The 12,101-nt window shown below is 35.2% G+C and overlaps 1 protein-coding gene across 2 annotated transcripts in view; it reads left to right on the plus strand.

The window, feature by feature from the left end:
• MCMDC2 (minichromosome maintenance domain containing 2) overlaps window positions 1-12,101 on the plus strand; it is a 47,449-nt gene that overhangs the window by 7,626 nt on the left and 27,722 nt on the right. The window contains exons 2-9 of one of the 2 annotated variants that reach the window (XM_025001829.2): window positions 793-982; window positions 1,075-1,205; window positions 1,284-1,343; window positions 3,546-3,741; window positions 4,892-5,014; window positions 5,133-5,237; window positions 7,557-7,682; window positions 10,175-10,412. In XM_025001829.2, the coding sequence (XP_024857597.1) occupies window positions 889-982; window positions 1,075-1,205; window positions 1,284-1,343; window positions 3,546-3,741; window positions 4,892-5,014; window positions 5,133-5,237; window positions 7,557-7,682; window positions 10,175-10,412 (1,073 nt within the window). In that variant the 5' untranslated portion in view covers window positions 793-888. The remainder of the gene's footprint in view (window positions 1-792; window positions 983-1,074; window positions 1,206-1,283; window positions 1,344-3,545; window positions 3,742-4,891; window positions 5,015-5,132; window positions 5,238-7,556; window positions 7,683-10,174; window positions 10,413-12,101) is intronic. The other variant, XM_059874423.1, reaches the window with a different exon arrangement.

Consider the following 12,101-nt stretch of genomic DNA (forward strand, 5'->3'; position numbering starts at 1 on the left):
ATAGTAAATGCCCAATAAATATTTGATAATGAATAAATGTGATAGTCATTATTTTTTACTTCTCTAAATTGGCACCTCATTGAAGGCAGAATTCAATCTTAATCATCTTATCCCTAGCACCTAAACGAATATTTGGCATATATTGTTTCCAATTTTTGTTTGCTATCTATCTTTAAATTAATTTTATGTATTCCACTCTCAATGCTATGGTTTAATGTTTTATGTTGGTCACTGAAAAAAAATGTAAAGCCAGAAGAGGCCTTATCATCTAATACAACCCCTTAATTTCCTACAGGTGAAGATACTTAGCCAAGAGAGGTCAAGTGATTTCCCTACAGCAACTAGAAAACTCTGGATTTAGAACCAGGTTTTCAGATCCCTTAGGCTAGGACCTCATTATCTAATATTTTTTTCAACAAATGTATTTTGGTATACTTACTCTGTAAAGAGACATTTGAGGATCCTGTTCTTAAATTTGCAATCTTGTGAAGAATTTCATAACCTAGTCTTGAATAAAATATCATTTGGCAAAAGAAGCCGAAGTGTGGTTTCCCTTTGGGTAGGATTTTTCTGCACTGCTCAGCTTGTGGGATCTCAGTTCCCTGACCAGGGATTAAACCTGCGTCAAGGCAGTGAAAGCTCAGAATCCGAACCACTAGGCTGCTACGGAACTCCTAGGAATTTTTTTAAGTGGAAAATTTTACCTCATTTTATTTCACTCTCAGTTTTACCTTTAATAGTGTAAACAGTTTTATTTTATATCCTTAAATGTAAATTTTATTTTATTTCTAGGTGTTATATTTTCTATGAGTATCAGTCTCTGTAGTCTTCACTAGCACTTGTGATTTAAGCAGTTAGTAAAAGAGAAGAATCATTAACTAGAAGAAAATGTCAAATCTAAAAATGAAAGAGGCAGCCCTTATCTATCTTGACAGAAGTGGAGGCCTCCAGAAGTTCATAGATGATTGCAAATACTACAATGGTATGTTTAGCAAAGGTGACTTTATTTTAGAAACTTTAAAATAAAGTCCTACATATAACTAACTTCATTTTAAAATTTGTGTATTTTTACAGATTCAAAACAAAGTTATGCTGTCTATCGATTCAATGTTTTAATAAATCCCTCTGATATTGTTGAATTGGATGCTGAACTTGGAAATCACATTTTACACCAGCCTTTAAAAGCTGCTCAAGTTTTTCAATCAGTAAGTTAAAGAAAGAAATAATTTTATGCCACATGGAATCTTCCATAACTTCTTTGGTTTTCTTGTTTGAAATCACAGGTCTGTTATATTGCTGTTAAGACTCTCTCACTAATTGGACAGTTGCAGACTGAAACTCAAGTAAGTTTTAGTTAAATTTAACAAAAAAAATTAAGGTATAGTACTTTCAGGATAACTTGTAAATAAATATTTTTATATTAAAATATATTTTTTATTAAAACATTTTTTCAAAGTTCAGTGGACTACATACACATCTTTACTTCCTGCATTCATTTATAACATCACTTATATTAAACATTTTAATAATAAAACATTTCAAACATACCCTAAAATAAAGAGAATAATACAATGAACCTCCATATTATCTATTGCTCAGATTTAATAGTTTGCAATATTTTGCCATACCTGCATCATCAGTTTTTTTCTGAAATATTTTAAGGCAAATCTTTAAAATACATTTGATATTTCACCCCTACATACTTTGGTATGTATCAACCTCTAAAAATTGTGAACATTTTTCTTTTATAACCACAATGACACTATTACCCCTTACAAAAAACAGTAATTTCTTAGTATCGTCTAATATCCTGTCCAGCCCAAATTTAAATTTGCCCAATTGGGATTCTCAAGAATCTCTCACAGCTGATTTGTTCAAGTCAAGATCAAAACAAGATGTACACATTATAACTGGTGCTTATATCTCATTATGTCTTTTTTGATCTAGAGGCATTTCCTTCCCTTCCCTTTTTATGCCATTGAATTTTTGAAGAAGAAATGGCAACCCACTCCAGTGTTCTTGCCTGGAGAATCCTAGGGACGGTGGAGCCTGGTGGGCTGCCGTCTATGGGGTCGCACAGAGTCGGACAGGACTGAAGCGACTTAGCAGCAGCAGCAGCAGTTAGTTGTCCTGTAAAATGTCTTATAATCTGGGCTTGTCTGATTATGTTAATGTGGTATTTACCTTATTCCCTAGACCCCATATTTCTGAAAAATAGCAGTTGCTTCTAAATATTATACTTGCTTAGATTCAAATTCAACTCATTTCGACAAGAATATATTATAGTGTCACATGTTTCATACTGCCTTACATTAGACGTGCCCTCTCTGTGGTCCCACTTTTAGCAATGCCACAATTGATCGGTGGGTGCAGATGATGTCAGTCAGACCCCTCCAAATCACAGTCTACCATCAGCTTTCACCTCAGTTTTTGCAGTCATTGATAATCATTGCCTGTATGTGTGTTAGCCGTGTCCGACTCTTTGTGACCCCATGCCTGCCAGGCTCCTCTGTCCATGGGATTCTCTAGGCAAGAAGACTGGAGCCAGTTGCCATTTCCTTCTCGAGGGGATCTTCCTGACTGAGGGATCGAACCCAGATCTCCTGAATCATTGCCTAGATTCCGTTATTTCATTAGGAGTTGCAAAATTGTGATTTTCCAGATTTTAGAAAACTTTCAATGTTTATTAGCTAAAATTATCCTGCAAGAGAAGTTTTTCTCTCATCAACTGTTTAATTACCTTGCAATACAATTTGTACAGGAAAAGCATAAGAAATGTTTGATTCTTTCCATTTATAAATTCTTGGAGTGATAAGTTGAAATATAGCAGCTTCCAATGATGAACAATATTTTTTGTTTGTTTTTCCATTTTTAAATTATGAGGAGCTATTAATACATGCATTTTTAAATATATCTGATATGTTTCAGTGAATCTTTGTCATTTTTTTTGATGTTTATATTCTCTAACTTTGGTCACTGGGGGCTTCTTTTTTTTTTTTTCACTGGGGGCTTCTTAAAGTTTGTTCTTATTTCCTTTTGATACATTTCATTAGTGTCTTTTCTGCCCCCGACCTGAAACTAGCCATTTTTCCTAAGAGCTCTGGTTCCTTTCAGTGAGAAATTATATTTAGATATCTGGGCAAGAGAAGTATTTATTGCTATGAGGTTGTCATTGTTTTTCAGGGAATGGTGAGGAAATGTGTATATATATATATATATTTTTAAACTTTTCCCTGATTTTATTTTATTTTTAAAATTTTAATTGCAAGATAATTTCTTTACAGAATTTTGTTATTTTCTATGGAAATATATGTTTTTAAAGAAAGATAATAGTTCATAATACTTTTAATTAAAATATCAGATTATAAGGATTTTGCATTTTAATTTTACATTTAAATATCTTTTCTCTTAATGCTCAAAAGATTGGTTCCTAATACTAACAAATCATTTATTTGACTTATTCTACAAATATATTTACTATATTGTAATGCAAGTCCAATTGGATCTGCGCTTTTTATTAATACTATTTTTTATGTTCTTATTAGATTAATATAGTGCTGAAGTTAACACATTTACCTCCTCTGCCAAGTTATTATCTTGATCTTTGTGAGTTTCCACGTGATTATACATCTCAAAGATTTTATACAATGCAAGGAATTGTGATTGCAATGACAACTGTAACCAAGTATACACAAGGTGCAAGATTTCTTTGTTCAGATGAAGCATGCCCTCTTTCAAAAGGTAAATATTAAAATGTAAAATCAAAATAATTTATTGTTTAATCTTAAATCATGTTTATAATTAATTATGAAACATTCATAGCATAAAAAGGATGGGATAAAATTTGGTGTCTCCTAGGCTTCCCTGGTGGCTCAGATGGTAAAGAGTCTGTCTGCAGTGTGGGAGACCAGGGTTCAATCCCTGGGTCGGGAAGTTCCCCTGGAGAAGGAAATGGCAACTCACTCTAGTATTCTTGCTTGGAAAATCCCATGGATGGAGGAGCTTGACAGGCTACAGTCCATAGGGTAGCAAAGAGTCGGACTCCACTGAGCAACTTGACTTTCACTTTCAATGCTTACAAGGGCTTCCCTCATAACTCAACTGGTAAAGAATCTGCCCGCAATGCGGGAGACCTGAGTTCGATCCCTGGGTTGGGATGATCCCCTGGAGAAGGGAAAGGCTACCCACTCCAGTATTCTGGCTTGAAGAATTCCATGGAATACACAGTCCATGGGGTTGCAAAGAGTTGCACCCTGACTGAGTGACTTTCACAATGTTTACAATTCTACTTTGTATAACCTTGAAATTCATTCTTTCTTCCCCACCTCTCCCCTATAATTTAATAGGTGTACTTGTGTTGCTGATGTACTTGTTCTCTCACACAATTTCATGACTGTTCATGGTGTTCCCTCTCCACGTAATGTCTTCTCTCAACCCTTTGACTTAACTCCATTCAGTCTTTCTCCAGGACAACTTTTCCGTTCATCCCCACCTCTCATTGGGTTGGTTGCCCCTCCTGTCTTCTCTCTGAACACTTTGTATTGAAATTGTCTGTTTTTGGTCACCACCTATTGAAATTGTGTATTTAAATATCCATAAAACCAGTGCCTTAGCACAGTGCCTGGCAAAAAATAGCCATTGAACTGCTGTGAACTCACATCCAAACCCAATTTAATTATATGTTGAATTAGATTCATTTTAAAGGATTGAAAATGGCAATCCACTCCAGTACTCTGGCCTGGAGAATCCCATGGAGGGAGGAGCCTGGTAGGCTACAGTCCATGGGGTTGCAAAGAGTCGGACACGACTGAGCGACTTCACGACTGGACGAAAGGATTGAAAATAGAAAGCTGAATCTGAAGGCAAATTTAGCTTAACTGTTTTCTTTCAGGATTTCAGTATATAAGAGTGCATGTACCTGGTGCTACAGAATCTGCAACAGTAAGAAATGACTTTTTGTGTAATCTATGTTCATCCTCACTTCAAGAAGACAGAAAATTTAGAGTACTTGGTGGTAAAATGCATTTCTGTTTTATAATTATAATTTTTAAAATAATGTCTGATATTTTAATGTAGAAATTAAATTGAATATATATCCTAATAACTAATTCTTTTTTGCTTTTTGCATTCAGATAAACAGATAGTTGAAATAATTACTGCAGAGTCACTTCATGCTTTTCAAGGATATTGTAACAACCAGCCATTTAGGTTTCAATCTCTTACAGTCTTCCTCAGAGGTAAGACCTGTTTGCACTAAAATGTACTTGACTTTATGCTTGCTATACATGGTATAAACATGGTATTTATACATGGTACTTGTATAGCTTGATAATCATAGGTCTTCTCTTTCTTAAATATTTTAGAATCATAAACAGCTAATGTACCAATTATTTATTCAGTCACACAACATTCACTTAAAAAGATATTAGCACATGCTATGAACCACTATGTTAAATCTCAGGGTGACAGTTATTTACAGTAATAATCTCCCATTATTGTGTGTGTATGTCTTATGTAAGTATTGGAGTTAATGTTTTAAAATATAATGTTCATGAGGGTAGGACGTGAATTTTTACTGCACGTAGTAAAAATTTAGTAAGTAAATTCATTCAATAAATGAATGAACTCCATGGGTTAAGACCTGTGAGTAGACAGATTCTACAATAAAGGAGGAAATCATTATCAGTATCAATCACCCAGGGAAGAGTGAGTCTTCATTAAGAAGCCAGAATTGTGAAAATGAGGATGGGTTCAGCCACTTTTCTTGGGCTAAAATTGGAAGAATTAAACTGTTTTTAAAGAGAGATTTTGGATGCAAACATGTGTAAGGAACTCAAGAGTTTGGAAAGTAGAGACTCAAACAAGAATTCTTTTCACCATGGCTTGACAAGGACAAGGCAGGCATGTAAGCCCAGATGACTATAATTTTTAATACCAAGTATTGTGTGCCAGACACTTTTACATATATTAACTCATTTAATCAAAGCAACTCTCAACTCTTTCAATTGTTGTCTCCATTTACAGTGTGGAAATGGATGCACAGAGAAGTTAAATAACTTTTCCAAGGTTACACAGCTAGCACATGACATAACCATGATTCAAACTCAGGCATTCTAGCTGCAAAGTCTATTATTTTAACTACTTAATTCTACTGAATACAAACCATACATTACAATATAGAAATATAAGTGACTATCCAACATATATTTTAGTAGAAAACCCTTTCTTCAAATAAACTTTTAATAGAACCCAAATGAATTTTTTTAAATTAAATTAATAAAAGGAGGCCTTTGGGGATTATCAGAAGAGATACCCAGACTTCCCAGTCTCATAGCCTTTCTCTTGATCCTTTTTTGACCTCAGGATACATTCACCAAACTCTAAGAGTCCAGGGAACAGCTGAAAAATGATTTATTTAATTTTCCTCAGGGGTTTGGGGGGGTAGGGGAAGAGGGAGTGTTGGTTTGTTTATTTGGTTTGGGGTTTTTATTTTCTGAAGTCTTGGGCCTGATTCTTCCCAGGGTTTACCAATATACTCTGTGGAGCTAGAGAGAGAGAGAGAAAGAACAGAGAGGGAGAAACAGGGATCACTGTTTACTCACAGAGGGAGGTTAATCCTTGCTCCTGCTTGTAAGCCTTTCTTTCACAGCTTTACAACCATCCAAATTCTAACTGTGTAATGGAGGATCAAGACTTTTTAGTTTTTCAGAATAAATTTCGAATTTGTGCAAAGGCTTTGCTCAATCCGTAAAGGTGAGAGGAACCTAGTAAAGTGTCTTGTGGGTAGACTTTAGACAGGAGCAGACCCAGACAGGAATTTCAACTCGGCTACTTAACTACTTGGGCTTCCCTGGTAGCTCAGACGGTAAGAATCCATGTGCAATGCGGGAGACCTGGGTTCAATCCCTGGGTTGGGAAGATCCCCTGGAGGAGGGCATGGCAACCCACTCCAGTATTCTTGCTTGGAATCCCCGTGGACAAAGGAGCCTGGCAGGCTACAGTCCATGGGGTCACAAAGAGTCAGACATGACTGAATGACTAAGCACTTAACTACTTTAGCCTTGTATAAGCCACTTAACCTCTTGGTTTCTTTCTATATAAAATGGGGATAACAATATTTGTCTTAAAGTTTATAATTACATAGTGTGTTTAAAAGTACCTTGCCTATATTATAGACAGTACATAATACTTTTAAAAATAATTTTCTTCCCAAATAAAATTATTACTTATAAAGTCTTTTATTAACATTTTTGTTATTTAATGGAAACATGTTTCATTTAAACAGAGTTTAGGAGACTGTTTAGCTGCTATGCTACATACTTCTTGAAGTTAATTCATCACTGGCTCAAAATGATGTATCAAAATTTATCAGCAGTAAAAGTACCTCAATTTATATTATTCATGTCACTCAGTATGCATGTTATACTAAACAAAAGTAAATATTTAACAGCTAACTGAACTATTAAATTGTTACTGGTTTTAGATCTTTGAACCATATCATCAGGAAAAGTTTCATTCAGTAAACACATATTTTCTTTTGTCTTTAATAATTTTAGATGAATCAGTGAATAAAATGAATATAGGAAATGAGTATAAGGTTATTGGAATTCCAACCTGTGTAAAAACATCACAAACTGCTGTCTGTGTAGAAGCAAATAGTATCACTTTTTGCATTCCAAAAGGTAAGGAAAATGTTAATATCATTTTAACAATACTTGCAAGTTTAAATCCATTCGTTCAGGAGACAAGTATTGGCTGCCTGTGTGCTGGACACTCTTCAAAACACTAGGGATAGAGTTGTGATCAGGACAGTCAAGATTCCCACCCTTAAATCATATGGTAGATAGTGAATAAATCTAAACTAATTAATAAGACAATTTCAGATAATAAATGCTATGAAGGAAATAAAGCAGGATAATGTGGAAACTTGCCCCTAGGAATGATTCTTTTCTTTTGGCTAAACTCTATTTAGATTTTTTAAAAAGTAATTACCAATGAGAAGAATGTTTTAAGATGCCAGGAGTTAAAGAGTAGTCTAAAAGTTTTTCTTACCTTTGTTTTCTAGCTAAGGCAATGCTAAGTAACTTGTGGTTGAGAAAAAGAGCTGGATGAAATAGCATCCTCTTCCTCATCTGAGTTTTTAGCCAATCAAGAAATAAGACAAGAGGCAAAGGTAGCTGGGGGCCAAAATATCTGCTTTATTACTGATAATTTTCTTCCAATTTAATTAAGCACTAAGTAAACAAAAGTGAAGAGCAGATCTACTCTTAATTTGGCAAACAAATATCTAAATGTAAGACAGGCTAGTTAAATCTTGAATAATAGATTTTTTTTTTTTTGAATCACTAGATAGCTTTTGAACTGTGGTATTGGAGAAGACTCTTGAGAGTCCCTTGGACTGCAAGGAGATCCAACCAGTCTATACTAAAGGAAATCATTCCTGAATATTCATTGGAAGGACCAATGGTGAAGCTGAAACTCCAATACTTTGGCCACCTGATGCGAAGAGTTGACTCATTTGAAAAGACCCTGATGCTGGGAGGGATTGAGGGCAGGAGGAGAAGGGGAAGACAGGATGAGATGGCTGAATGGCATCACCGACTCAATGGACATGAGTTTGAGTAAACTCTGGGAGTTAGCGATAGACAGAGAGGCCTGGCATGCTGCAGTCCATGAGGTCACAAAGAGTTGGACACAACTGAGTGACTGAACTGAACTGAACTGAGATAGCTATCTAGAATAACAGAGGCCCATATTGAATTTAGGGCTTCCCTGATGGCTTAAATGGTAAAGAATCTGCCTGCAATGTGGGAGACCTGGGTTCGATCCCTTGGTGAGGAAGATCCCCTGGAAAAAGGAATGGCTACTCACTCCAGTATTCTTGCCTGGAGAATTCCATGGACAGAGGAGCCTGGAGGGCTATGTAGTCTATGGGGTCACAAAGAGTTGATCACTACTGAGCAACTAGCACTTTCACTTTCTTTCAAGTTGAATTTAAATACAATGAATTCAAGACACCTCTGCTTATTTTGAAGAGAAAAACTTATTAAAAGAATAAAAATATTGAAGAAAGAAAGCATTAATGAACAATAGACATTTTAAAGATCCTTTCAGTATTTTCTGCTATGAAATGTTTTAAAATTTACTGATTTGGTAGCAGAACATGACTTATATGTAGGTGAAGTGTGCTTTCTCCTGCTAAACTCTAGAATTAGGCAGATTTAACCACCTAAATGTGACAAGACCTACCCTAGGTAGGCCTCCCTTAGTCCATGGACATGGCTGAATAGAAGAAATCATTGCTCCGTGAAGACAGCCCAAGAGGAAAGAGAAAGGGACTGAGTAATATGTGCACAGCTCTTCCCAAACTGACCCATTGGATTAAATTGCTCATCCCTTTCAGGAGTTGGACAAAATAAGGGAGTGGAGAAGATCTAGAATGTTATAGTCTATGTTAAAGTAGTAGGGTATAAATCTTCCCTTTTAACAGAAGCATTCAAATATATCCCGTTCTGCTTTTTCAGTTCAGTTCAGTTCAGTCACTCAGTTGTGTCTGGCTCTTTGCGACCCCATGGACTGCAGTACACCAGGGTTCCTTGTCCACCACCAACTCCTGGAGCTTACTCAGACTCATGTCCATCGAGTCGGTGATGCCATCCAACCATCTCATCCTGTGTCATCCCTTTCTCCTTCTGCCTTCAATCTTTTCTAGCATGAGGGTCTTTTCAAATGAGTCAGTTCTTCGCATCAGGTGGCCAAAGTGTTGGAGTTTCAGCTTCAGCATCAGTCCTTCCAAAGAATATTCAGGACTGATTTTAGCCCTCGCTAAAGCAGAATATTCAGTTCTGCTTTTTAGCCCTCACTAAATGTGATACTGTTTCAAACACAGAAATATAAAGGAAACACTGTGATACAGGAGCCTCATGATCTGACTTTGCTCACATAGGTCTTAAAAGAAAAAATTAGAAATTTACTTGCAACCCACAGGCAATCTATGTGGGCACACAGGGTGTGCGTCCTTTTATTATGTTCCTTGGGTAGAAATGATAGACCAGAGTGACCTCCAATCATAATTTATTATCATTGTAATAATTTTAATGTGGCACATCTAGTCTGTATGTCATTTGCTTGTTTTAAAGCCCTTTTTAATATGTGTATTAATATTTACTTTCAGTTCCTTCAGGAATTAGTGACAATTTCAGGTGTCTCCTCTCTCTGACCTCCAGCTCATGCTGGAAGTTTACAGCCATACTTGCCAACATCTTTGCATCACAGATTGTTCCTCCTGGGACTTACAATTTGCTCAAGCTCTGTTTGCTAATGAGTCTAGTACAGACAAGTGACCGTAACAAGGAACTGGAAAATTTCTTGGATATTTTAATTGTAACAAGTGATACTCTACTCATAGACAGGTAAAATATATGCCATTACAAATTGATCACAGCTTTGCATAAATCTTTTCCATAAAGATTATTATAAGACAGATATTTAGAATTTATCTGATATAAATTGTTCCCTACTAGCAAGTACTCTTTTTAAAAAGTTTACTTAAATGTTCAAAAAGCTAGGAATGAATTTCATATATTAATATAGTATGTGCAATTATAAGGCAAAAACAAATTTATAGAATGAAATTTAAATTAGAAAAATAAAAGTCCAATTAGCTCTAACTTAATTGGACAGGTGATGTTTTGCTAACATTAAAATTAAATCATAACATAAATATAGTGCTAACTGCCACGGATTGCACCAATTTAATCTTCCACTAATGAGCATGAGAATATTTGTTTAACAGTTTCACCAATACTGGGTATTATTAGACTTTTAAATTTGGCCCTCTGATGGGTGGAAACTGGTATTTTATTTTAATTTTCATTTCTTTAACTAGAAGTAAGCTTTAGCATCATTTAGAATTTATTAAACACTTTTTATTATTTTTCTATGGACACTGTGACCATTGTCCATTTTTAAATTAATCTGCTTATTTCTTGTTGATTTGTGATACCTCTGCAAATTAAAGCCCTTGTCTCTCTTTCTGTTTGTCATTAACCTTTTCCTGTAGTATTTGGGGCTGTATGAGAGATTTGGTGTTTTGTTATTTAGGTAAGAGTTACATAAAGTGAAGTAATAAGATCTTAAGTATGCAATTTGATGAATCTTGACAGATAACGTGCATTCCTATAGCCATCACCTCAATAAGACATGAAACATTTCCATTTTCCATCACTTTGGAAAGTTCCTTTATTCTCTTAGTTAATTCCTATTTCCACAGGTGATTTCTGTCACCATAAGTTAATTTTCCTGTTCTTGAATTTTGTATAAATAGAATCACACAATGCATCCTCTTTAGGATCTAATCTCTTTTGCTCAGCATGTTTTTGAGATTGGTCCTGTTGTGTGTGTGTCAGAGTTCACTTGTTTTTATTGATGAGTCGTGTTCCATTATATAAATGTCCCAGAATTTGTTTCTCCATTTCCCTAGTGATGGACATTTGGGTTTTGCATGTTTTGACTATATAAATAAAGCTGCAATAAACATCTCTTGTACAAGTCTTTTTGTAGATTTGTGTTTTCATTATCTTGAATAAATATCTAGGAGTGGAATTGCTGTGTCATAAGATAGGTGTATGTAACTTTATAAGAAACTGCCAAACAGTTTTTCAAAGTGGTTGTGCAATTTTACATTCCAGCCAATGAGGTAAGGTTCCAGATGTTTCTCTCCTCACCAACATCCTGTATTGTCAGTCTTTCTCAATTTAGCCATACTAGTGTGTGTGAAATGGTATCTCATTACATTTCTAAGTTGCATTTCCCTGATGACTACTGATCTGAAATCTTCTTCATGTACTTATTTGCTACTCATGTTATGAAGTGTCAAGTTGTTTGCTGACTTTTAAATGGAGTTCTGAATGCACATCGATTGTCACATGTATCACGAAATTTTTCTTCCAGGTACAAAAATAGTTTGTATTTTTTTTCTTAATGATATATTTGATGAGCAGACCTTTTAGTTTTGATTATTATTTTCTTTTATGTTTAGTGTTTTCTGGTTTCTGTTTAATAAGTCTCTGCCTACCAAGGTCATGAAGATATTCTTCTGT

This window comes from Bos taurus, chromosome 14, assembly GCF_002263795.3.
Source record: "Bos taurus isolate L1 Dominette 01449 registration number 42190680 breed Hereford chromosome 14, ARS-UCD2.0, whole genome shotgun sequence".
NCBI classification, from domain to species: Eukaryota; Metazoa; Chordata; class Mammalia; order Artiodactyla; family Bovidae; genus Bos; species Bos taurus.